The sequence below is a fragment of the Sardina pilchardus genome, chromosome 14, assembly GCF_963854185.1.
Source record: "Sardina pilchardus chromosome 14, fSarPil1.1, whole genome shotgun sequence".
Classification (NCBI taxonomy): domain Eukaryota; kingdom Metazoa; phylum Chordata; class Actinopteri; order Clupeiformes; family Clupeidae; genus Sardina; species Sardina pilchardus.
In genome coordinates this window covers 9,710,689-9,738,203 of record NC_085007.1, presented here as the reverse complement: position 1 = coordinate 9,738,203, position 27,515 = coordinate 9,710,689, and the positions used below count along the sequence as shown (strand labels likewise).

General features: G+C 42.1%; 3 protein-coding genes across 3 annotated transcripts in view; 2 read left to right on the top strand and 1 right to left on the bottom strand.

The window, feature by feature from the left end:
• Nucleotides 1–6,642, bottom strand: part of ttc33 (tetratricopeptide repeat domain 33) — a 42,029-nt gene extending 35,387 nt beyond the window's left edge. Inside the window, exons 1-2 of the mRNA XM_062554936.1 lie at nt 6,555–6,642; nt 5,683–5,905 (exon numbers count right to left, since the gene is read on the bottom strand). Of these exons, the coding sequence (XP_062410920.1) occupies nt 5,683–5,903 (221 nt within the window). The 5' untranslated portion in view covers nt 5,904–5,905; nt 6,555–6,642. The remainder of the gene's footprint in view (nt 1–5,682; nt 5,906–6,554) is intronic.
• A 2,203-nt stretch (nt 6,643–8,845) lies between these two features.
• Nucleotides 8,846–11,039, top strand: LOC134101142 (dual specificity protein phosphatase 26-like). The gene is made up of 4 exons (XM_062554729.1): nt 8,846–8,939; nt 9,344–9,567; nt 10,044–10,255; nt 10,835–11,039. The coding sequence occupies exons 2-4, from the start codon at nt 9,389–9,391 to the stop codon at nt 11,035–11,037; spliced, it is 594 nt and encodes a 197-aa protein (XP_062410713.1). The 5' UTR covers nt 8,846–8,939; nt 9,344–9,388; the 3' UTR covers nt 11,038–11,039.
• A 6,326-nt stretch (nt 11,040–17,365) lies between these two features.
• On the top strand, nt 17,366–27,182 carry LOC134101467 (RING finger protein 122-like). The gene is made up of 6 exons (XM_062555181.1): nt 17,366–17,603; nt 18,516–18,701; nt 20,612–20,654; nt 21,029–21,070; nt 25,150–25,235; nt 25,563–27,182. The coding sequence occupies exons 2-6, from the start codon at nt 18,523–18,525 to the stop codon at nt 25,675–25,677; spliced, it is 465 nt and encodes a 154-aa protein (XP_062411165.1). The 5' UTR covers nt 17,366–17,603; nt 18,516–18,522; the 3' UTR covers nt 25,678–27,182.
• The last annotated feature ends 333 nt before the right edge of the window (nt 27,183–27,515 follow it).

Sequence of the window (27,515 nt, the reverse complement as noted above, 5' to 3'; positions counted from 1 at the left end):
CGATTCATGTCTTATTTTGAGATCAAGTCATGGGAAGTAATTCATTTCTTATTTTGATCAGAGGTCACGTACATTTCATGCCTTATGTTGAGATTTCATATTAAGGCATCACTAAAAGCCTTAGTCAAAAACCGCCTCATGTACACAATGCGACAGCTTCCCGGACATGGATTAAGTCTAGACCTAGACTGTCTTTAGTCTTTTAGGGTTAATCCATGTCTGGAAAACTGGTCCAACGAGGTTAAATGACAAAGTCTACATACCTGCAAAGAAATTAAAACAGTTATTTACGTAAGAGATCAGCGGATGTTAATCATTGGTGATGAGTAAGTGTTATTATTAATTAACAGGTTTCCTACTCTTCCCACTTCCTACTGTAAAATTCCATGACTTTTCCCTAACAAAAAAACAAAAATGTCCATGACCTACTATATTCTGTCATGAAGGGTACAATATACCAACCAAAGATTTCAGAACAGTCGCATACTGTAGCATTCAAGAATCTGCTTTCTTTTCTAGAGTGGAAGGTGAGTAAATGGGCATTGAATACGCAAAGATGGACGAACCACAACTATACAAGCGAGCAGTGAAGCTAATGACCAGATATACACCAGTTCTGAGTGGAAATATATTTGTATTAATGCATTTTGACAGGTAATGTTAAACTGCTACAGTACAACAACATTTTTTGATATATATATAATTGAACTGTATTCCGTTTTGCAACAATGCCCTAGTTTTGTCTTGAGTTATAGTAACAGTAACTTCTGCATTGATGACCACGTTTGCCATTTTTTTGCTTTTCAGTTTAATTATATTTCAAATTCAAACTTCAAAACCTAAACACAATGGATAACATTTCAAACATGACGAAGAATTTGGCTTAAACAATCATGTTATCAATATTGACCAAAATAATCATGATCAACATTTTTTTCCCCATAATCCAGCACCCTAGTGTCTATGCATATGTTTGTTGTTATTGCATGAGTAACAGTGGGTCGTTTCTCGCACTAAGCTAACACAACGCAGTCATACGCCACTACCGAACGCTGCTCAATGCATCCTCATAGACGCCTTTTCTCTGCTCCACGACCCCACAGCGCCCTCTGTTGGCTGTCTGAGTCCAACACAGTCTGCCAACCTTCCCTGTGGCCAAACGTCTTCATCCAGCCCCAGTCATGAGCTCAGCGTGGGCACATTTAAGAGTAACGACCTGCTGCGTGTGGGGATCAGAGGGAGAGCTTAACCCTGACAGAGTGAGACCAGCAGAGGTAATGACATCCAACAGCGCGACGGCTATACTGGCGCACTGCCCTGGCACGGCTCGGCTTGGCTCGGTTTCGGGCACCTGGATCAATGTGCGCCGTACCCGTATTTACGACTGAGGGCAGGGACCGCGCAGCCGTTTTTCTCTCTTTCTTTCTTTTTCTTTTTCTTTTTTTTTTTTAAATGGGATTTACGGAAAAAGAGGCAACAGAGGGACTTAGTATGAGAGGAAAAGTGTCAAGGCAAGCAGGTTCCTCACGGGTGAGGAGTCACAAAACTCTGCAGCATCACTTCCAGGCATTCCAGCAACACTCCACTTCCCAGCCAAGCGCACACACACACACACACACACGGCCAAGAAGGATAACAATGGAATTTGTGAGTGTGTGTGGTGTGTGTGTGTGTGTGTGCGTGTGTGTGTTTGTGTGTGTGTTGTGTGTGTGTGTGTGCATGGCGGACTGACTGGGTGCAAAAGGAGTGCATCACCCTTGCTTGCTTGCTCCCTCCCCACCAAAGCATGGAAATAGCTGGATATGTTTCCCCTCTATTTACGTATGTGGGTTATATTACAGTTGTGGGAAAGTAGGCTTTCACACAGCATTTCACACAGACGACACACACACACACACACACACACACACACACACACACACACACACACACACACACACACACACACACACACACACACACACACACACACACACACACACACACACACACACACACACACACACACACACACACACACACACACCTGTCAAAGTCATCTCATCCAAGTTTGATTAAGTTCTGGCATGGCTGCACATGAGGCAAAACATTTGCCACATTACCATAGATGATTGCATCTGTCTATCTGAAGAGACATGATTAAGTCAAATACAATGGAGACACTGTCCCTCAACAACTAATCAACTATCATCAGTCACACAGGATATTGGCTTAGAGATGTCAAGAGTCAGGGGTAGCAAAGATGTCAACTGCTCGACAGACCTCAGAGTGCAATTCAGTTGCAATGGCAAAGAGAGGCTAGCCTGGCTAGCGCCTACCACATCTCAAATGAGACGTGGTCTGGCAACCAGACGTTCATTTTCTCGTATTTGAAAAAATTCCCAGATCCGTTCATTGGGCGCCACGGATGTCTGTCAAATGCATCTGTGCATAGCTCATCATGGTCTTGCTTTCTCCCCTGTTCTGTGAGTGGTCGCCAACATCAGGCGAAAATTTGGGTCTTAGTTTCCAGACTGCCTTAACAGCGTGAATGAAATCACCGCGCCAGGCAGGATGGGAACACCCAGGCTAAAGAGAGGCAGCAGCATCCTGACAAACACGTGAGATTGATGTTCTCGCTCCCTTTCCAGGTATTCCAATAAGACGGATCTTTGTCTCTCACACACACACAGATGCATCTCTATTATGGACAGCATTCGGTGAGCAGCAAAGGTAAAGATATCATTGGGGTGCACCCTCCCCACCAACTGGCTGGGCCACCTGCACCGCATGCCGGAGACCCGGGTTCGACTCCCGCCCCGTGGTCCTTTCCGGATCCCACCCCGACTCTCTCCCCCATTCGCTTCCTGTTTCTCTCTACTGTCCTGTCAAAATTAAAGGCACAAAAGCCCAAAAAATATACTTAAAAAAAAAAAAAAAAAAAAGATATCATTGGGGTGCACTGTGGTGCAACTGGCTACAGTGCACGCACCACATTCAGGCCGAAGTGCCCATGGAGACCAGGTTCGAGTTCACCCTACTGTAGGTCATTTCTCGACCGCATCGAGAAGGTTACTTTCGTTACATTATTCTACTACAGATTACAGAATGCATGCCCTAAAATGTATTTTGATTTCTCAAAACGAGTATTGGGGGGGCAATTGTCAGGATTACATTAATTGTCAGGATTACATTTATTGTTTTACTGTTGTTTCTCCTGTTTTAATGTTGTACAGTGTCCTTGAGTGTTCTGAAAGGCGCTTTGAAATAAAATGTATTATTATTATTATTATTATTTTATTGGATGAAACAGTTATGTGAGGTTATGTGAACTATGAAGACCCACAGTGCCAACAACAACCCTAAACCTGCTTTACAGTGAGGATTGATTGATATATAAAAGCTATGTGTTATGAAACACTTATGTCATTGTGTCAAAGATAGAACAGAGATGCTTTGTGTGAATGGGCTAAAAGCCTGCCAAATCCCAAACAAAGCATACACAGATTCTTTGTAATGACTTTCAACAGCACATTGGGAAGCATTTGATTTAGACTATCAATAAACAGAGAGGGAAAGAGAAAGGAGTTGAAAAAAGTTGAAAATTTGAGTTTGAAAAGTCTTGACATACATGTTATAATGATTTAAAATGTAATCCTTTAAAGATATCAGCATAACTGTGTTCTGAATTGCACCCTTTTAAATTGTAACTGTATTTAAATACAGTTACTCATATTTTGCATGTGTTGTATATTTCGTATTTGGTAAGGATGCAAAATAAGCAAAGTAAAAATAACATAGCATTTGTGCACATACGGTAAAAAATAATGACTTTGTGTCATTAAAAATATGTATTACCTTGCTTAATAGCCAAGGGTGCTATTTACTTCAAACACTAAACTCAACTTGCTTATATTTGGGACATCTTTATGGGTCAGGTCTTTAACTTTGCTCAGCAAAGGTGACTATTAAATTGATTACGCCATAAATATTTGAGGAATGGACACATATTCAGACAGACAAGTAGGGAGTCATCACTCTTTCACCATGCCAGTAAATCTGAACTAGTTTCTCTGTAGCCTACTTTGGTGCTTGTGGTTTCTGTCAAATGAACTGAAGGACTGAATTGTGGAGAATCTAACCGATATAACACTGCCTGCCTTTTATCAGTGGGAAATGTTTGTTTTCAGCAGTGCCGTCTACTTTAACTTTTGTGGGCGCAATCTATGAGGCACAGAACTATCTCAAGTAAACAATCTGGTTTCATAAAACAAAAAATCCATGAAAACCAGGCCAAGAACATATTTATATAAAACCCCAAGGTGTGACTGATGTTTTGTCTTAGCTGACAGCCAAGATGCAGAAAAACTGAAATATCAGCCTAATTTCATGTTAATGGTGCCGTTTGTGATCCTATTCCCTAACACACTTCTTAATCTAATTTAGTGAATTGATCCTCGTGGCCCTCCAGCTGTCTGCTCAGAGCTTCAAGACAAGAAACACTTCAGTGTTTATAGGCAAGCTTGGCTCAACTCTACATCAATGTACATTCAGTAGGCAGGATCATGAATTATGGTGGAGAGATGGATAGAGACAGATTGAGAGCGATAGAGGAAGACAGATTGAGTTAGAGAGAGAGATAGAGTTACAGACAGATTGAAATAAAGAGAGAGAGAGGGAGAGAGAGAGAGAGAGAGATTAATAGAGAGAGAGGAAAAGTGAGTAAACCTCTATTTTAGGTCCTCTTTTCTGAAAGTGTAAGTCTGAGCAAGAGTAAGCCCCTGAGTGTGTGTGAGTGTTTCTGTGTGTGAGTGTGAGTGTGATTGTGTGTTTATGTGTGTGTGAGTGTGTGTGTGTGTGTGTGTGTGTGTGTGTGTCTCTTTGCGTCCACCCAGAGGTGCTGCTTGTATATAAGCATGTTTGTCCCTCCACGGGCTGGTGTGTGTGTGTGTGTGTGTGTGTGTGTGTGTGTGTGTGTGTATCTGTTGCTCACTCTGATGATGCATAGCTGCTGTAACAAAGTAATTCCTTGTGAAGGATTAATAAAGTGTCAATCAATCAATCAATCAATCAATCAAATGGTAAACAAAGTTGCTCAGACTCATAAGGAATCCCACGCCAACGTAAACACAGCTTCAGTAGCCTGTTAGGGAAGGGTGTAATCCAATTGACTATCCCTTACTAAAACAGAATCATAGCGTACATCTTCAACCGTTTTGAAAATATAGGACCACTGTTACTTAAAGCATTATCGGCACCTTGAATATCATAACATTGCCGTACCACATACATCTGTTATGTACTTAGAGAAGTCAGTCATACATACATCAGTCATACTGTATTAGTGTATTGGCCAACTTAAGCCATTAAATATCAACACCAAGAATACACACTGGGTGATTGTAGGCTGGGTGACAGGTGTGATGTGGGATGGACAAACACACACACACACACACACACACACACACACACACACACACACACACACACACACACACACACACACACACACACACACACACACACACACACACACAGACAGACAGACAGACAGACAGACAGACACACACACACACACATACACACACACACACAGACAGACAGACACACACACACACACACACCGCTTAAACACACACTCTCCCCCATACAAACACACACACACACACACACACACACACACACACACACACGGTCACACACCTGCCCTGTTCAGCCAGTGCTGTTCCCTCATCCTTCAGGCGATTGCTCCTGGTGGCGCAGTCCTCCAAGAGGATCTCCCGTTTGCGCTTGATGGCGTGCAGCCAGTCCACACCCTCCACCTCCAGCTCATCCTTCTTCTCCTCCGCCTCCCGCTCAAACTGCTCCACCGTCGCCTTGGAAACCTTCTCCCCAGCCTTCCGCTTCCAACCAAACGAAGCCATTTCTACAGATGGAGACAGATCCAGAGTCATTTCCATCAACTGCTGCTATGACAACTGAGCAAGTATTTAACACTATCATGCCTTAGTTAAACAATAAGGATTTATTTAATGCAAATGCATTGTATGGTGCGTCTTCTCACAAACAAGGTAGCATCGCTCACACACAAAAGAAAATTAATTTCATTAGTGTTCCTTAGCTATTGATTTCATGCATTTCTTACTGATCCATTAACCTTTCGTGCAATGTTTGTCTTCAGCTCAGGTAGTCAGCCTACCTGCACTGCTCTCGCATAAATTAAACTACGCATCATGCCAATAGGCTACATGAACTTGGCAACATCCTTCCTACAGATATCCAAAAAGCTCCGTGTCAAATAGCAATGATCATAGCTGCTAAGTCATACCTCACTGTAGCCTACTGTACTGTGTAATCTTCGAATGCGAACCATTAATTCGCCTCTATTTCAATATTTTCCTAAAGTTGACTGGCTGGCTAGCCCTGTGAGTAGTAGTTAATGTTTACATTGCTGTTATATAGGTATTTATAAAGAATACAAATGATGAGCGAGTGTAACTTTTACATTAGCCTACTGAATATTGTATACACATGCAAACAATGGTAGCACACTGTTAGGATGCTTAAATACTTACTTAACTTATGCAAAGAGCAGTCCTGACAATGTTTTGACGTGAACAAGGACAGCTGGCGCCATCATTTACGCTTGCTGCAAAATTAAACTACTTCCTGGTGATTTTCCTTTTTTTCAGCTTTCATAATAAAAGTCTCCATCTGTTGCGTACTGCACAGGCCAATCTATGCATTAAAAGCTATAATGGCGCCAATTTAAACGATAGGCTACTGTTTTTGATCATGCATTCGTGTAGCCTATGTTAGTAGTTGTATTTGCATATTATATATCTCTATATTCTTGACTATATTAAACATTATTTAGGCTGCACATGGCTGACTGTCTGTAATTCCCAACTAGGCCTATGCAATGGAAATGAAACAAAATAGGCTATTCAACAAATAAATTACATTTTTACATTAAAAATAATAGCCTAAATGATAATACATAACGTTAACACCATTTCAAACTTTTTTCTCATGCAGTCCAACTCACACATTTGAAAGTTATTATATGACTGATATCTGAAATTGCAGCTGGCTTTAAAGGGATATTCAGCCATTTTTGGAAATACGCTCATTTTCCACCTCCCCTCGAGCAAAACAATCGATATTTACCTTGTTCCCGTTCATCCAGCCATTCTGTGAGTCCGGCGATACAACTTTTAGCTTCAGCCTAGCATAGATCATTGAATCGGATTAGACCATTAGCTTCTCGCCTGCTAGCTTCATGTTTAAAAGTGACTAAGATTTCTGGTAATTTTCCCATTTAAAACGTGTCTCCTCTCAAGTTAGAAAGTGCAATAAGACCAACTGAAAATGAAACCTGGCGTTTTTCTAGGCTGATTTGACATGGAACTACACTCTCATCTGGCGTAATAATCAAGGCAACTTGCAAACTACTGGCACTACTACTGCTTGTTGTCTATGGGGACTATTTTCAGATGCTGCGTACGATATGACTGCGCCTATGGTACGTTTGCAAGTTGCCTTGATTATTACGCCAGATGAGAGTGTAGTTCCATGTCAAATCAGCCTAGAAAAACGCCAGGTTTCATTTTCAGTTGGTCTTATTGCACTTTCTAACTTGAGAGGAGACACGTTTTAAATGGGAAAATTACCAGAAATCTTAGTCACTTTTAAACATGAAGCTAGCAGGCGAGAAGCTAATGGTCTAATCCAATTCAATGATCTATGCTAGGCTGAAGCTAAAAGTTGTATCGCCAGACTCACAGAATGGCTGGATGAACGGGAACAAGGTAAATATCGATTGTTTTGCTCGAGGGGAGGTGGAAAATGAGCGTATTTCCAAAAATGGCGGAATATCTCTTTAAGGTGAACGGTGAAATGTGGCGGCAGCCTAGTCCTACCACTGTAGCCTATAGTTCAAGCAGCAGACCATGCAAGGACCAAATCAGGAGCGTGAAAGATCATTCAGCCCAAAGGCTCCAGGGAACCGTCCTTTTAGAGGCCAAACCTATTAAAGGAATATATTGTCAGTTTTATCTTAATATAGGCTATAGCTGGCAACTTCTAGGATTGATCCCTCAGCTGTATCCTGAAGAACCATGACTGCATTTGGATACCTTTAACTATTTGCCCACTGTTCTGTTAATCTATTTCCTATGGCAGACACCGGCGAATTCTCATTTTTCTAGACTGATGATGACTGTCAGCCAGGACAGTCTGCTATGAATATGCACAGCCAGCCATGAACCTACCTCTCCAACTGTTTGTGCTCGTCACCAAGTGTTTCATACAGGGGTCGCTGTCTCCTCAGGCCTTCATTAATATGTTCGTTGTTTGAGGGCTGCATGGTCTGAAGAAATTGTGTTTATTTGTAATGAGATTAAGATGTAACAGCTAAAAATTATTGCAGTGAAGATTAGACCTGGTGCTGCACTCCTTGTTTATTGTCCAAATGTATTTTGGGCCTCCAGAAACGGTTAGATGGTGATCAGACATCACAGAGGAGAGATAAATAAATTAATATGTAATAGGCTACTATCAGTCTTCGTCTCTGACACAATGACATGATAACCTAGAACTCAGGGTATACATATAGGTCTAATTAATGTGAAACAACTGGGCTGCAGAGCCACGGGCTTTTTCATGCGTCCTTGAATTATTATCATTATTATTATTATTATTATTATTATTATTATTATTATTATTATTAGGCCTATTATTTTAAATGTTGTATGGATACGAACCCTAAGGTTACTCTGACCATGTCACACACTTGTGGAGTCGATGCTGTTTCGGGGGTGTGTCTGTATCGACGGGCAGCATCCTTCGTGAAGACAAAAATGGCCCCATGAAACAAGCTGGAATATTCGCGCAGTCTGTGTGCGCTACCCCAATCGGAAGGATTTAATTTGGAAAAGCACCGACATCACGGATGGAAGGTTGTATTACTGCCGTCTGTAAAAATATTAATTTGAAGTGTTTATTTTGTCTTGCTATTGGCCGTTGCGTCTGTCGTGTAGTGGAATGCTGAATGTAAGCCCTGCACGTACGCATGATGGGATTTGTTTATCAACCAGCGGTGAATCAAGCCGTATTGTCAGTAGCCTAGTATTGTATGGATAAGGTTCTTTCCGTTTCATCACGTTCGAATGCAGAAAGACTTTCATATTGCACAACAAAGCTAATCATAGCCTACACCCCCTTAATGTCTATCAATTAATAACGAAAGGCGCCAATAATAGACGTTCTAAATTATTTGTAGGCTATATCCTGCAACATTATGGCAATATGGCAACGAATAAATGACCCTATACCAAAATTCACTCTTTCTCTTTGTGGGTAGCCTAGGTTATTCCCTGCAGACAGCATTCGCCATTTGACGTCTCAGATGGCTTTTATGTCGAGATTCTCCCGGTCCAGGAGCAACTCTAGATCACCGAATCGGAAGGATGCGGAGAAAGGGTCTCCAATGCTCACAGTCAGCGAGCTGGAGAGGCTGCTGTACACTGGGAAAACAGCCTGTAACCATGCCGATGAAGTGTGGCCAAACCTCTATATCGGTGACCAGTAAGTAGCCTTCAGCAGACCAAATATAATTTCCTTTCGTTATCATTTAACGCTGTTGGCAATATAGGCTTGCTATGACACAGTAATCCATGAACTTTGCATTGTAGCTTAACCCTTCTGTAGTCTAACTATTAATTAATCAATTTATTTACTTAATTCATTTGGTTTTTAAATAACTTGTCTGGTATACAGTGGCGCAGTTCTAGACTAGGGATGGCATGCTATACTTGCTTGGATAAGAAACAAATGCAGGAATCAAATGAAAATTTGGTTTAAATTGATCCACTATTCCACTGTCTGCACTTCTGTTGGTGCAGTGAGTGTAATCATTGCAATATTACATTGTGGGGGTGCCATGTTTGTTCTTTGCTGACTCGTTCAAAACAAGAGGACACTTCAAGATGGCAACACTGGCATTGTGTAGTGTGCAGATGGTCTGTTTATACGTTGGCCTCCGTTGCTTTTGTGGTGTGTAGGGAGATCGCTGCAGATCGCCGGGAGTTGGCGAAGCTTGGCGTTACCCACATCCTGAACTGTGCCCAGAGCAAGTGGAGAGGGGGCGCGGAGTACTACGCTGGCATGAACATCACCTACCAGGGCATCGAGGCTCACGACTCGCCCTCGTTTGACATGAGCGTAAACTTCTATCCCGCCTCGGAGTTCATCCACAAAGCACTCAGCAATGGAGGTGAGCAAAAGATTTCAATTTCAATTTCAATTCAATTTTCAATTTAATTTCGCTTATAGAGAGCGCCAAAACATTACACATGTCTCATGGCGCTTTACAGAGTGTAAACATTCAAAGAGAGCCCATGAGTAACATGGGCAAGGAAAAACTCCCTAGAATTGGAGATACATACAGGAAGAAACCTCAGACAGATCCACGACTCAAGGGCCCAGATTCAGAGATTCAGAGCTTCGTTTCAGCTCGAAGCATCTCCAGCTCCTTCTGTGTCTGGTTGGCCTCATGGTGTTCCTCTGGGAACCACTCCACATACCAAACTGTGCAGAACATGATTTTGTAGATGATGTTGCCAATGAATGCATGCATGATGATTGAATGCGACCACCATTGGTGTTGTTGTTGTTGTTGTTGTTGTTGTTGTTATATTTCTGTATCTTCTACGTCTTCAGTGTTGGATGTTTGGTGTGGTTTTGTTGTTATTTATTGTTGTCTGTGCTTAATGTTTAATTCTGCTCTCTTGAGTGCAGGAAGAATTCACCTCGGCAATTAAGGTTTCGTTCAACGCCTGTTGTTTTTTCACAGGGAAGGTCCTTGTGCACTGTGCAGTCGGCGTCAGTAGATCGGCCACACTTGTGCTGGCTTACCTGATGATCCGGCAGAACATGACCCTGGTGGAGGCCATCAAGACGGTGAAGGACCACCGCGGCGTCATCCCCAACCGAGGCTTTCTGCGGCAGCTCAACGGCCTGGATGGGATCCTACGCACCAGTCGCAGTGGGCTGTAAGCGTGTGGGGTGAGGTGGGGTGGGGTGGGGTGGGGTGGGGGCACAGCCTTACCCCTCTCTGCCAAAACCCTTGCCCGTATATTTCAAGTTGTGTCTGGGGTAAAACTAGAGATGCTTTTTATGATAACAAACAAACAAAGAAAAAAAAATGTGGTTCAGAGCCAGAGTCGTGGTTAGAGTCTTATGCATTGTGGTCAGTATAGATATGCCTTAATGTATACGTCTCCTAGGGATGTATGTGCTCAATGCCTTATTCGGTCCTGTCCACTGCCATCTGGGATGGCACTACAGCACTCGCTGGGCCACCTGATAACTTCATGATGATTTTAATGCATATAGATTTTAAGGCATATACATTCCATATCATGACTCATCGGAGGTGTCCATTGTATCACAGGACAGGAGGAGATTATGGTTGGCTGAAGGCCAGTCATTATGGACATCGATGATGATAAGTGCTTTTGATTGTCTTGAAATATTTGAATGCCAAACCAAAGTAGCATGCGGTGTGGCATTAGACCTGAATGTGCAATGCTTGATGGTGCATCTGCCTGACCCCCTGCTACCAGCCCCCCCCCCCCAAAAAAAAAAAGTAAGACAGAGGATAGGAAAAGCTTTAATTGCATTCACAGACTTTTTTTAAGAGAACAGCTGCGCATATTGGCTTCAAGTCTGGGTAATCCAGCTGCTCATAAATACTTTATTATTATATTCTCCAATGATATATTATTGATATGCATGAGTCCTTTATTTAAAGGTGTATTGCTTTATTTAATTGTGTAAACACTAAGCAGATTCTACTCTTCTTTACAATATGAAGTCCATGAAATATGGTATAAGTTCTTAGTGGTATTTGCCCCCTTGATTAAACACACAATTTTAATTCATTAGCACCAAGTATCGAAGGATATCATGAAAAGCACACTTTATTTCATGTGTAGGGCAAATCCATCATGACTGACATTACAAATGTATTTTATTTGGCAGAATATTTCTCTACAGCAGCCATTGTAGATGTTATTAAGTTCCAGATGGTATGGCTAAGAGCAGTAACTATAACGATAACAACAGCAAAAATATTATCCTAGCTAATATGAATGATGATGTCCAGGCATAAATTATAATGATAACAACATACAGTATGGCGATTTTGAAAACGATAAAAGGCTGAGAGCCAGTCAGAATCCATCAAATTTTAGCCATCTCATTCATCGACATGAGGAGAGGCTTTCCTGATCATTGGTCAGCATGGACACTTTTATCGTTAGAGTTGTATTTACAGTTAGCGTTCCTGGTAGGCCCTTGCTTGACATGGAGACAAAGTCACTGTTATGGTGGGCTGTTAGTGTTTTGTTTGCTATGAATAAGTTACTCATGGAGAACAGAAGCAGTACCTATGGATGTTGTTTGTGACTGATGTTACTATCTTTGAGACCAAGCACGGGAAAATATTTCATTGTATCAGACTGATATAGGGAAATTAAAATATAGGGAAATTTAGTTATTTCTTCTGACATGTCAATGGAACCTATGTGTTGGGGTGTCATAAAAGCCTGACTATGGATTAAAGTTATCATTTCCACTCTCAGGTATTCTTAAGTTAGTTGAACACAAGCCGTGTTTACCTATTGATGGATTTGCCCTATAGTATTTTAGTAGCAAACCCACTTCAATGTATTACTTTTTAGAGAAAACCCCTGACAGCTATATCTTGTGCCAATGCTGAGGGGCACAGTTGAGAAAGGAAACCTTCACACTCCTCGCTTCAGGGTAAACACTATGGCTAAAATTAGTTGGATGCAAAGGTTTGAGTTGGAGCCCCAGGGACCTTATTTGTTGTTAATACATGGTACAGACTGGCTCATGGCATTTGGTCATGGATGGATATGTTCAAGACAACTTGGAGCTCAGGTAAATACAAGATCCAAGTTGGTTGTAAAGATCTGAACATCATCCACCAACAAGTTCAAGTCAGAAACTCAGGCACCCATATTGACCCCATCACTCCTGGACCTCAATACGTTGTGATCAATGCGTATCGATTTGTATGCATTGTAATGGAAATGCATACCTTTGCTACCTTTTCAAACATCTGTGAAAGAAGTTTTTGGTTCGGTACTTTTGACGTATCGACACTCAAAAGCACTTTGGTTCCAGGTCAACCACTCCCGAATCTCTGAGTTCCAAATGGTCTTGAACACTGGCAGCTTGTTGTCTAAAAACACCACTGACACTTTTATGCCACGTACAGTATCTCAAACCACTGTTTTGAACATATGTATCCAGCTAACAACTGCCAGAATACGTAGCTAATAATGTATCAGATGGTTTTGATGTTTATAGGACAGCACAAGGGAATGGATGGATGTGCAGAGCACTCCCTATTGGGGTACACTAGACTAGCAAACAGTCAAAGACATCAAGGAAAAGCCGTCCTTGTGATCTTTAAAGTGCAAGCAAATAACCCAAACAAACATGACTCACTGCACCAGTGTTGCCCCCTCTTTGTGAAGGGAGGCATGGAGATCAAAACGTTGTTATGCGTTCACAAATCAAAGAGCCGGGGGGGGGGGGGGGGGTAGATTATTGGAAGTGCTAAGACATGCGTCTGAGCACTCTAAAAAATAAAGGTGCTTAAATTGTTCTTTAAATCTCTGGATGGTTTCATGGAGAGTTAAAACTCTGTGTTGAACCACTACATCAGCCGAAAGATCCTTTACATTGGAAATGGTTTTTCAGGGCCTCAGATCATTGGGCTAGGCCTATTAGCTATGCCATTTTATTATGCCATTCATTAAATGGTTCTTTAAAGAACTGTTGTCTCGATAGTTCTTTGAAGCACTGAAAAAGGTTGATCTATGGCATCGCTCTGAAGAACCGAAACTGGCCCCATCATTTTTTAGAAGTGTGTGAGTGTTTTTTTTTTCCCACGGGCAGAGTGAGTGGGGAGGTCTGTGGGTTATCCACAAAGGGAATCCATTGCAGTGGCAAGCAACTTCACCTGCAATACAATTGCGTGGTGTAACCAGCAGCTTGCTGAAAGAATAGCAGTCACTTGTGTGTCTTTACACTAATCACATTGTTTGTTGTTTATTTTTCATTGCTACACAGTGTTGAATTATGATTAGACCGTAGCTGACAGAAAAAAAGAAAGTTTTAAAAGAGAAAAAATACCTCAACATCTGTGGTATTAAATGTTGTTCGGCATAAAATCCTATTGTTTTTGTTTCCACTTGAATTGTGTTTCACAGAAAGGCTATGTTTGTGAGGCTATGTTTAGCAGGCTCAACAAAAATGTAGCAAACTGTAGATAAGTAGATTTAAGACTTGTGAACAGTGACAGTGCTGTCTGTGGAGTTTTCAGTGTTTCAAGTGTTATTCGTCAATCCTCACAATTTCTCATCTAGAAATGACAACTCATAAAATCAGATGAGTTCCTTATAGGATTAGCAAAAATAGGTCTCTATGCAATGATCCACAGTGGTCCCGTTTCCACGGTAATGTGTAGTATTCTGGAATTACATTAGAACTAGAACTAGATCTAGTGACTGGCAAGAGTAAATATTCCACATGCTGATTTTAATTGCCTAGGAAACTAGTCCTCTATCAAATGTATTATTTAACCTACATCTGATCAAAGGTAGAAGTGAATCTAAACTGTCTAGGTGTAGCTTCCAGCCGGGCTGGCTAACTCCAGTCCAGATCTCTGCACCTGCAGGACTCTCAGTTCCAGGTCTGTTCTAGAATCAAAATCTAGCCTACTGTAGTCTCTCTCCATCAGTGAACTGGAGAGTCATCGTCATAGTATCCCCACTGATGTAAGAACATCATATTTACTGTGTCTGATACATGGATTTGGTCCGTGGTTTATTTAAAGCCAAAGTCAGTGTAATGGTTATGGTGGTATGTGTGGCAATCACAGTATATGAATGTGACTATGCCTGAAGAGGTATAATGGGGGAGGGGGGGGGGGGGGATTCACTTCACAAAGAATGGTGTTGGACTGAAAACCTGTTTTTCATATGGCATGAGGAATGCAGAAGGGAAACCTAGTGTCTCGTAAAGTCTGTGTAAATTGGTGTTACTCCATTGTAGTAATTGTGTAAGTATTGTTGGACTGTAACATGTCTGTGCCTGTTTCTACACTTGTACTTTCCCATTTGGAACAAGACTTTCTATAGTGATACTTGAATTATTTTTGATGGTCATTATTTTTCTATCACCGGAACTGTCAGATAAAATAAAATTGATGGAATGACAATGCCTCTGCTCTATCTATGTCTTTGTTATTGTTTTTTAAGTTTATTTCTTTGTTTGTTTGTTGATTTATTGGTTTGATTGGTAGTCGATCATTATGTTTAAAGCTCTATGTAAGCTGTTTAAGTCATATTTTATATGTTTTAGACATTTTTGCTTTTTCAATTATGCCACAGTAGGCCTGTGTCATGATGCAAGCAGGCACCCTTTGCTGTCTGTCTTTGCTGTCTTGGCAAAAAAAAAGGAAAATAAATAGGTAAGGTGGATACGCCTAAATCTTAGAACGGGTAAACCAGCCTGAACTGCCAGCGAATAGATTTTGTCCTGCAGCTCAGGCTGGAAAACTGACATATCTTTTCTATCCTGATGCAGTTACAAGTCTGCGGGGACCAATGCAAAACTGGCTTATCCACCTGACTCACCCGGATCGTTGGTCTGATTGGTTGAAGGACTATCTAAATGCATACAGAGTCATTTGAACTATGCCTGTTGAGGCTTCTTTTGCAATAGATAAATGCAGACTCCCCAGACTAGGCTAATCTTCAATTTTAACAGATTGAGCTTGGTCTGGTGATAACCAGGCTACCTACATCTGGTAAAATGTAGCCTAAAGAATAGATAAATGTAGGGTATGGATTAAATGTTTAGTGTGAACCTGTGTGGATTTGAGCATCATGCTGTCAATAGATTCCAGCAAAACAGTGTTCAAATGCGTGCAGAACAAGATGGTTTAATTTACTAACAGTCAAACTTTTCAGTGACATTCTGACACAGCAATCATCAGATGCGTTTTTGTTAGAGCTTAATCCCCAAGTTGCTCCATAATTCACTATAGTGTAGCCAGTCACATAGCCTATTAGGCCTAGGATATAGGCTACATTACCAACATGTAGCCTATGTAGCCTAGTCTACAAAGTGCCATCAGCTTACATTTTAGATTATCTACATGCTTAATAGCAGTCTACAGTAACCATTCACGTTCCAGGCTGCTTGGTTTTCCTTACAGAGATAGCCTATAATACTTCAATTCCACAAGGAATCTTTTCCCCTGTAATTTCAGACATCAAATTATTTTTCTATGTAGACGCTAGGTGGTAGCATTGAGCTATCCAGATGTTTTAACGCCGTAGGTTGATAAGCGCGCTTGTGCGTGTGTTCGGAGAGGGATGGGCTGGGCACTACATTTTAAGTAGCCTACATTATACGACCTGGCAGGCAGCCTATATGACAGAATATTGCATGTGTTTCTGTAGCCTGGGCCAAGGCTTAACAGGCCTACCACACCTCTATGGAAATGCAGCGCGCTATAAATATTGGTCTGATTCTCTCATCACATCAGTCCTCGTACCGGATAGGCTACAGTAGGCCTAGTTGTTGACATCATCCCCACTTAACAAAATTGTAAGGGAAGTTGTGTGGTGGCCCATTGTTGTTTGCCATGTTAGGCTGCTCTGGTGGGCCTATTGTGTTTTTGATATGAAAATAGTCTATGTTGTTAAATGTAGGCTAGGCATAGTGTGGCATGAGTGTGTCACGCGCTTGACTAAATAAGGCATGCATTCAAAATGATTGCTTCATTTGGGTGTGGCTGCGTCTACATTTCCTGAGAACAAACAATTTAGGCTAGACTACAAAATTAACTTCTCGGAAGGAAGATGCTTTCCTGAGAACAAGCTTTGTGAAACGGTCTTAAACAGTTAATAGCCAATCTATCTTCTTCAGTACCTAAGGGCCTATCTGAGCAAATCACTCGAATAGCCTAATATAGGCTACGTGGTAAGGTAATATAGCCTACTGTATTTTAGATTAACCAACCGATCATAATTTTCTGTCTTTTAAAATGTTTTGGGTTTAAATCTTAAAGTTCTAGGATAGGCCTAGGCTACTTCAAACCCGTCTAGGCTTTGTTGGCTAAATCACTAATTGGTCTAGACTAGGTTTAGCCCGCATCAGGAATGGCTGATTCTTGCTTGAATTATTGCCGCCCCTCGCCCCTCGACCTGCCTGGCACAACATCTGCCACACGCGCTCTTTGGCGCATGGACGCACTTGAGCTTCAGGACCACGCGGAGGACCGTCCCTCATCCACAAGGAAAAGGAGGGGAGTCGGGATGTGCTGTCATGTTCCTGAAATAACCGATCGACAAAACTTAGTCTACGGAGTTTTGAGTTAAGGTTTTCCTGTGTGTGGCTGAGCTGTGTTATAGACTAACTGATAGAAATCTGCCATTTTCTGAAAGGACACTTGGTTTAAAAATCCTCGCCTCAGATGAAATAGAAACGTTCTTCAATCAATTCTGCCTGAGATGGTAAGCTCACCTTGTCATTCCCAACTGATCTAACTGATATTTTCATCATATTCCTTTAGGCTACAACAGAGCCATATAAAGAGAGTCTCTTTATATGGCTCTGGTCTACAATACTCTGGACAGAAATGGTCATTTGTCAACAATGGTAGCCAATTAGCTAAATGAGTTCTAGAATTTCAGAAATACTAGGTGTTATATTGTTTGGAGTTTCAAAAGTCCTCCTGAAATTAGCCATAGCCGAGCCTACTAAGGTGATGTCTTGTTCAAATAGCTGAGATAAAAAAGGTTCAAACTGATGCAATCTGATTGTTTGATGTTCTGGGAGGGAGATGAGAGGTTTCACACAAGAACAATAATGTGATGAAATTAATGCAATGAATGTAGCTCAATTACGTTTAGAGCCTGTAGGCCCTACTGTTTGTATAAATCTTCAGAGTGTATATTAATGAGAGTCTCTTAATAAACTCAGAAGTGTGTTTGCTTAAAAATGTGTAGAGAATACGCTTCAAAGCTGTGATAGATTTTATTGTAGATGACAAACTACCTGTCATGTAGCCATGTGTGTTCAGAGCTCATACTCAACCTTTTCCTCTTCTTGTATATCACCTTTGTAACCTACTAAGCTGAATAACAGGATATTAGATGTTCAAACTTACATAATTCAGTCTGCTGCTGAGAATTGTTTAGAGAGAGAGTCTAAATAGCCAATGCTATTTAAAAGAATCTCATGCCACAATTCAAAGCTACAACCCAGCCACTTCACAGCCGCCTTTTTTGCGACATAGTATTCTGCCTTAAAATAAAAACTAGTCCTTTTTTCAGATCCATTGTTTTAAAAATACTGAGTTGAGTGACCCCATCAACTCCATCAGACCTTGAGTGTTGAGTTTGGTATCCTCTCGTGGTCCTCAGGGAACCCATGCCCGGCCTTGAGGCTGGTGCCGAGGAGTGCGTGCCTGGCATTGAGACGGGAGCCGAACTGGGCGCCATGAACCCTGGCGTGGAGGAGCCACACGTCTCTCTCGTCTCCATGGCGATCATGGGCACGGTGATGCTCCTCTTCCTCCTCAGCGTGACCTGCTGCTGTTTCTACATGAGGTAGTAAAAGCTCCTATTAACTGCACATATGGGCTAAAGCTCTTATAGCTCAACTGCTGCTGTTTCTATATGAGGTAGTAAAGTTCCTATAGGCCAACTGCTGCTGTTTCTACATGAGGTAGTAAAGTTCCTATAGCTCAGCTGCTGCTGTTTCTACATGAGGTAGTAAAGTTCCTATAGCTCAACTGCAGCTGTTTCTACATGAGGTAGTAAAGTTCCTATAGGCCAACTGCTGCTGTTTCTACATGCGGTAGTAGAGTTCTTAGGCCAACTGCTGCCGTTTCTACATGTGTTGGTAAAGTTTCTATTGACCAACTACTGCTGTTTCCACATGAGCTAACGCTCCTATAGCCAACTGCTGCTGTATAGGCCAACTGCTTCTGTTTCTACATGAGTTAGTGAAGTTTATAAGCTAAAGCTCCTATAGGCTAACTGCTGCTGTTTCTTGCTAATCCTAGTGCTGGAATTAGCGGGCCTTTTAGAGTACGAGACCTACGGCAGGTGTCCTCCAATATCATTTTAAACCTTGAGCAACAGTGGTGGGACTGAATTAACTCATCATGTTTGGTAGGTGTGCTGAACACTCTCTCTGTGAAGGACCAATGTAGGCAGGTGTTCAATTTGATCCTTCAGTTATCAGTAAATGGAGCATTTTATTATTTTATTAGGATGGTTTCATTTTTTTTCTGACCCTGAATGTTAATTGAATGGATTAGTTTCCAAATCACCATCCACCATGACGGATTATCACCTGATGGCATTCTTCAGCCGTCTCAGTATCACCTGTCACAGGACAATAACCAACTACCACTGCGTTTCAGTCACAGCATTACTGAAATGAACACAAGCCGTGTAACGTCAGAGTGCTTCCTGATGGACACGGACCTTTCCAGATATGTAAATGAGGCTTAAATTTCCAAGGGCGTTGTGTTGGTAGCTGATATCCAGTGAAACACGAGACTAATAATCACTTTTAGAAGCAGTCAGTGGACGGGCCATCAACTGAAGAAAAACAACCAGCTATCAGTGAGGTTGCTTAGAGAGCACATGGGGCTTTTTGGCACGAGTGCCCTATGTGTACGGAGCATTTCCTCTGTCCTGAAGTGCTTCCTTAGTCAAACAATTCAAAACGAGATCGTTATCCACCAGCTTTTTGTGCCTGCTGCTATTTTTGTGCTGTCGTCGTAGGCTCATGCCTCTCCCAAAGATAGTTTGTGTTCTGTGTCATTTCATTGTGACCTGTAGTGGCGTACAGTGTAAACTGGAATCATTTAGATTAATGTGTTTATCAGTTTTGTCTCTTTTTTTAAAATAAAAGTAATCAAATGTCATCGTTTTTTTGCCATGTATAACTTTGTGTCATTTGACAGCTCCTCTAGTCTGTCTGTCTCTGTCTGTCTCTCTGTGTGGGTGTGTGTGTGTGTGGGTGTGTGTGTGTGTGTGTGTGTGTGTGTGTGTGTGTGTTTGTTTGTGAAATCATCATCTCTGCTCAGCATGGGAATGTTGGGATCTGTTGAAAAAGAGGATGGCAAACACAATTCTCTGTTTTATTGTTTTCAGTTCACATATATGGTGCGCCATTTTTGTCTGAATTCCCAATCTCGTAGTAAACCCAGATAAGAATCCCTCTTGCTGATCTGTCCACAGAAACCAAACTTTCCTCACGTACACTAAGAATGTGAAAACAATCCCATGCAAATGTGTAATAATCCCATACAAATGTGTAAATCACAGCAGTAACATGTAAACTGCTTCAATTGCCATGATGGGCCTACATTACAATGCAAAAAAGTGTAGAATGCAGTGTTATATTTATGGTCTCTATTGTCTTGATAGTATCACAAATCAAAGACTGAATTTAATGGCTTTTTACTTCGTCATACTAAAACGTTTTTCTGTTGTTCTTTCAGCAAACTGAGACATCGTGCCCAAGCTCAAAGTATTGGATACAAGGTGGTGAGATTGTTCCTCTCTCCTTTATAGTCCAATAGGCCTATGTGTCATTGTATTGCAATAATGTACAATAACATTATACGCACTGGAAAACCCCTGGAACTGCTTTACATATAGGGCATTGTTTAAATCACAATTGCACGAGGAAGACAACTTCCCAGTGTCATGATTGAGCAGTCTTTGAATGTACAGCCCTCTAGTGATCATTTGACAAAATGCAGCTTGATATGATTTTATATATTTCTGGCCACACAATCCATGAAAATGTAATGTTGTTAGTGTGCGTGTGTGTTTGTTTGTGTGTGTGTGTGTGTTTTATATCATATGTTGTTTTAAATATCTAACCTTGTTGTATAATGTTGTATATTGTGCAGGTTGTGTTTGAAGATGAGTCAGCTGAATTAAATGTGCAAGAGGTATGTTGTTGTTCTTCAGATTTGTTACTCACAAGAAAAGAAAAAAGAATATTCTGTCCAGCTCTGATTTTTCAATCTGAAGCACTTTGAGATATCACTGGACAGGGGAAAGCAGTGAAAAATGCTATAGCTACATGTGCTCCTCTTTTCCCACATGTTCCTGTCAATCATGACAGATAATATCCATAGGCAGAGAAGGAACACAATGTCCTGTTGTTTTATGGGGGTTTAGGACTCATGAAGATATCCGCTGAATACTGACATAACTGGACCATGCTGTCCTTTTTGTTTTTCGCTGCACAAATTTACATGATATTCAAATTTCCGTTGGTCACACCCAGGATGTTTAACTTCTGTGTTTTTTATTATACCTTCATGGTGTCTGTACCCTCTATCATGCAACTTGTAAACTCCTGCAGAAACACCTGCTCAGCACACTTGCATGAGCGAAATGTAGGGATGGGCAAAGCGAGGCTTTGTGAAACACTTAAAAGCAATTGTGCCTCAGAGCTGTATATGGTGGAACAAAACCTGTCAAATGCTTCGTTGTGGAGAATCAGTCTAGTAGTCTGTGGCTCGCTGTTTATCCTATGTTCATGTTCATGTTGTAAACAAATTCAACTCAAGCGCTCCTTGGTGACATGGTTGATTACGTTACTGTTGATCATCTGTCCATCATCATATACAGCCCGCCCTGACAAATTAATTGGTCCAAACAGCTCTGGTTCGAGCAGTTGTGCCACAACGGAGTAATGCCAGACCGAACTTCCTGACCTCAAATGTTGCGGGCTGGGCTAAAAAGTTTGGCTGGCACCCAGGCTAGATAATTTATGTACCCTTACCAAAATGTGTAACCTAGTTACTGGATGGGAGACCACATAAAGTGGCACTTAAGTGAAGATTATTGCTGCCGCTTCTGTCTATGGAGATAGTTAAGGGCTATGCTGACATTAGCGTCGGGGCTAATGTAAACAGCCGTGATGATTACTACAGTCATTTCTCGCGCCCATTTCATTTGCCCCGAGAAATGACTGTAGTAATCATCACGGCTGTTTACATTAGCCCCGACGCTAATGTCAGCATAGCCCTTAACTATCTCCATGGGTGCATCAGCAAACAGCAGCAGGCACACCCAGATGGGGTACACATAGTTGCCGGTGATTTTAATCGGGCCTGTCTAAAAACAGTCCTCCCTAAATTCACCCAGTATGTGAAATGTGCCACCAGGGAAAGCAATACACTTGACCACGTTTATTGTAACATTAAACAAGCATATAGAGCAGTGCCCCAACCACACGTTGGCATGTCTGACCATCTCTCACTGCATCTTATACCAGCCTACGCCCCACTGAACAGGAGAAACAAACCTGTTACCAGGAAAATCAACATCTGGCCAGAGGATGCCATACCCATGCTCCAAGACTGCTTCGCTACCACAGAATGGAGTCTATTTGAAAGCCCGGATTTGGATGTGTATTCAGAGACAGTCCTATCTTACATTACATTCTGTGCAGGCACTGTTACCACCACTAAAAGGACTAGGTTCTTCCCAAATCAGAAGCCCTGGATGACTGGAGAAGTGCGGCTCTTGATCAGGGACCGCAACACTGCCTTCAGGGCGGGAGACAGGTCACAGTACAGCACAGCCAGAGCCGAGCTCAAGAGGGGCATAAAAGCTGCAAAGGCAGCATACAAAAATAAAATTGAAGGACAGCTTGTGGATAGTAACCCACGTCAAGTGTGGCAGGGATTACAGCAAATCACCAACTACAAGGGCCACAAGATCACGCCTACCTCATCCGACACCGCAATGGCCGAGGAACTAAACAGCTTCTTTGCCCGGTTCGAGGTGAGCGGACAAACTACACCCCCCCCTGCCTTCACCAACACCGCGCTAACCCTGCATGAACACCAGGTGAGGAGGGCTCTGAAACAAGTCAACCCAAGGAAGGCAGCTGGACCAGATGGTGTGCCGGGAAAGGTACTCAGGGCCTGTGCAGACCAACTAGCAGGTGTCATCACTGACATTTTCAACATCTCCCTGACCCGAGCCACAGTACCATCCTGCTGGAAATCAGCAACCATCATTCCAGTCCCAAAGACTTCAGCTGCCAAGAACCTGAATGACTTTAGGCCTGTCGCACTCACCTCAGTGGTGATGAAATGTATGGAGAGGCTGGTTGCCCAGCACATCAAGGCCTGCCTCCCACCATCATTTGACCCCCACCAGTTTGCTTACAGGGCAAACCGCTCCACAGAGGATGCGATAGCCATCACCCTCCACTCGACACTGAGCCATCTTGAGCACCCAGGCAACTATGCCAGACTGCTCTTCATAGATTTCAGCTCAGCCTTCAACACAATAATACCGGACATTCTAATCAAGAAACTCCTGGGCCTACACCTCCCCCCCTCCACCTGTGCTTGGATTAAGGACTTCCTTTCCAACAGACCACAATGTGTTAGGCTTGGCCCCAACCTCTCCCCCCCCGTCACACTCAGCACTGGTTCTCCCCAGGGCTGTGTGCTGAGCCCACTCCTCTACACACTGTACACATCAGACTGCACCCCCTACCACTCTTCCAACCTCATCATAAAATTTGCAGATGACACCACTGTGATCGGACTGATCTCTGGCGGTGACGAGACACAGTACAGGGATGAGGTTCTGAAGCTGTCAACGTGGTGTGCCTCCAACAACCTTCTGCTGAATACAAACAAAACCAAAGAGATCATCATAGACTTCAGACGCAATAGCCCAGCACCTGCTCCACTCAACCTGAATGGGGATTGTGTGGAAAGGGTCTCCTCATTCAAATTCCTAGGGGTACACATCTCCGAGCAACTGTCATGGGTCACAAACACCACAGCAATAACAAAGAAGGCCCAGCAGCGACTTCACTTCCTGAGAATTCTCAGGAAAAAACATCTTGAACAGAAGCTGCTGGTGTCCTTCTACCGGTCAGTCATTGAAAGCATCCTCACATATTGCATCACAGCCTGGTATTCAGGAACTACAACGGCAGAACGGAGGGCTATGCAGAGGGTTATAGGCACAGCCCAGAAGATCATAGGCTGCCCCCTGCCTCCTTTGGAGGATCTTGCCAACCACCGCTGCATTACCAGGACAGGATGCATCCTCAAGGATGTTTCCCACCCTGTCCACCACCTGTTTCACCTGCTCCCCTCTGGGAGACGTTACAGGTCCATGAGGGCACGTACCACCAGACTTACAAACAGTTTCTTCCCTTGGGCCATACGGACACTGAACAGACAATAGCCTCTGGAACTTGCCATACCTCACCCCCCTTATCCCATAACCTGCCCCCCCCCTCCAACCCTACTTGCCATTAAGGTTGGAACCTGCTGCTAGGATGTGCTTGTGCCAGGGAGGGAAGGGGGAGGGAGTAACTGTTATGTCTTTATCAGTGCCATGCACTGTCTGCTATATGTGTGCAAATGCTGAGTGTGTGTGAGTGATAGAAATGTTTGTGGCAAATGTCTGTAGTAAATGCTAGGGAAAGGGGGGGGGGGGGGGGTAAATTGTGTAATGTCTCATGTCTTGGTACTTATTTATTACATATTTATTCTTTTAAAGTAAGAACCGATCGGGAGTAGCACCTTGAATTTCGTTGTGTTCATACACTGTATCAATGCAATGACAAATAAAACTTCTATTCTATTCTATTCCACTAAATCATTTTCTCATAAAAACTCTCAGTGTTGCAATGTCGTTGCTTCATTTTTGAGCATACTGAGAATTTTTAGTTGAAACTGTGTGGTTAATGATGATAATATTATCTTAAACTATACCTAACAGACCAAACAGGGAACTAAGAGTTGAGCAGCCTAGGCGCTCCTGCAAAAACAGCCACACTAACTACTACACCATCAAAGCCTCAGCGAAGTCTCATGATATGGGAGTTTTGAACCACTTTTCAAAGCAGTGTTTCGAAAACACTTGTGCTTCGAAAGCTTTGACACTGATTCAAGATGTCAGTGTCGAGCCTCACATCCAAATGCAGTGTCTTCTGATCCAGGGAGTTGTAGAGGGTGTTGACTGTGCTCTTTTCTCTCAGAAGGAAATGTGTGTGGTGTGTTTGGAAGATTTCAAGATAAAAGACGAGCTCGGCGTGTTGCCATGTCAACACACATTTCACAAAAGGTGAGTGTTGTGAAGCTAGTGGATGTTCAGTGAAGGTTTTGACACCCTGTTGATAACACTGATGTATATTATCTCATTGCACATATTGTAACTATGAATAAGTATCACTTTAAAAAACAGAATGCAGTGAGTTACTGTATCTCCAGGTCAAATGTGAGTGTAAAGCTCTCATAGTTTAGTCCAATAAATGTTTACACAAACAACACAACAAGTAAAGGGAGTCTTTTTTTCCCTGTAGTTTATCTGACTGGGTTGCATTGGTTTGACAGTTACAGCCTTGTGTGTCTTAAGCGTGTGTGTGTGTGTGTGTGTGTGTCTGTCCTGCAGGTGTCTGGGTAAATGGCTCCAGGTCAGGGGTGTGTGTCCTATGTGTAATTACCTCATCAACGGCCCCTCAGAGCAACGGCACAGCCTGACAACTCTGCTGGATGAAATGGTATAGCAGCCAGACGGCTCCATCTCATATGAAACGACAGAGGATGGAAGTCCGTAACTTAGATGGTAAATGGAAGTGCAGAACTTAAATGGCATATGGACATCACTATATGTCAGTCACCTATGGACTACAGTAATCCATGGTATGCTTCAGGATCTACTGTTTGAAGTGTGTGACTCAAACAGCCAACCAACATACTCTCCAGGGACATCAGCCAGCTGGTATTAGGCTAGCATACCTGTCAGTTATACTTCGCTCTATCACATTTAGTGGTATAGCAGGCATACGCTAGTAACAGTGAACATCCACTGCTCAATGAACTGTTATAGCGGCTAACCAACAGCCGCTTTCCTCAGGATCTACGGCTATACGTAAAGCAGACAGCTGTATCTATAAGTAGCTCTTCAATATCCACAGCTGGACGGGATAGCAGACAGCTACCATCGTCAACCATGCTTCTTACTCAAGCTGTCAGCTACACTCCTCTGGAATCCAGCAGAACCAATGGACTAATATCAGTGACATTCCAAAGGATTCAACATTGTGGAAAAATGTAAATAGTTGCAATGCTGTGTAGGAGAGTTCAGACTAAAAGACTGTTGCTACTTTTTTTAACACTCTCCACAAGTTTTAGGCTTTGGCTAGCCTTTTAAGCATTTCAACTTGAAACTCAAATACTCTGTAAAGTCAAATGGTTGTTTGTAGACATTATTGACGACAACATCTCAAGATACTTCAGTCACTTAAAAGTCTCTATTGGTCAATTAGCAATTGAAAAAGCAAATGGCTTTTTCAAATGATAAACCAATGCAAAAAAACAAACATATAATCCTAAAGACCATTAAGTGCTTATAAGTACCACCGCCTCCAGCCCCATCCGCAGAAACAGCTGTTGAAAATGGAAGGGAGTGGAAGGACCTCTGGTGTTACATTAACAACATTAAACGGCATCATTAGAAAATAACTGAGGTCCAGTTTCTTAACATTAAGTAGACATGCTGTCCCTCGGCTGGGTGAAAGTAGTTTTAAATTCTTGCCCGGTACTACTACCACAACCCCCATGGCTTCATTTGAAAAGCTCTTTTCCTAAACACTATATCCTCATTTTCAAGTGATTTTCATAAATAGCTTTTTTGTTGTTGTTGTTTTCCAAGTAATTTCAGTGGAACGGTTATTGGGTTGTTGTTATTTGATCTTTACTCAATCAAAACACACACAACTGCACTTTTACTTACATTACCTGGAGTATACAGTTAAATAACATGACTTATTGATGTTTTCAAAAATGTATTTATAGCGTTTTGAAAAAGAGTTCATCGTTTCTTATTATTTGCAGAGCATTCATCAGGACCTGTTATCTGTCTCACTCTCTCTCTCATTCCCTCCCTGCCCTCTAGCTCTCCCAACCTAACATGAACTGTTCTCGTGTCTTTCTTGTTTATCTGTTTGTCTCTTAAACTGTTCTCATGTACTCCTTGTTTATTTGATTGTCTCTTAAACTGTTCTCATGTCTTCCTTGTTTATTTTAATGATACCAGTCGAAGGGCCCTAATTTAAATGCTGTGCAAAGTAAGGTCCAACTAATGCTTGCTTAATAACTATGAAATCTATTTGCTAATTTAATAACCACAAGAAAGATCCTGAGCACAAGCATTGATGGGTCAGCTAAAGGCTGTCTCATGCCACATGGTGTCATTTAGTTCATGCACAAGAACTAGACTGGCTGTGCACTTTGCCCATAAGGCCCCTAAATAACTATTGGTATTATTTAAAAGGTGTGTGTTGAGCTATGTTCATGACAAATATAGCTAGTATAAAATATGCATTTAGTAAAAAAAATGTCT

Coding starts and splice junctions, on each gene's coding strand:
- LOC134101467 (XM_062555181.1), top strand. CDS start 18,523: ATGCCCGGCCTTGAGGCTGGTGCCGAGGAGTGCGTGCCTGGCATTGAG. Junction 20,655..21,028: donor CTCAAAGTATTGGATACAAG/GTGGTGAGATTG, acceptor TATATTGTGCAG/GTTGTGTTTGAAGATGAGTC. Junction 21,071..25,149: donor CTGAATTAAATGTGCAAGAG/GTATGTTGTTGT, acceptor CTTTTCTCTCAG/AAGGAAATGTGTGTGGTGTG.
- LOC134101142 (XM_062554729.1), top strand. CDS start 9,389: ATGGCTTTTATGTCGAGATTCTCCCGGTCCAGGAGCAACTCTAGATCA. Junction 9,568..10,043: donor AACCTCTATATCGGTGACCA/GTAAGTAGCCTT, acceptor TGTGGTGTGTAG/GGAGATCGCTGCAGATCGCC. Junction 10,256..10,834: donor CAAAGCACTCAGCAATGGAG/GTGAGCAAAAGA, acceptor GTTTTTTCACAG/GGAAGGTCCTTGTGCACTGT.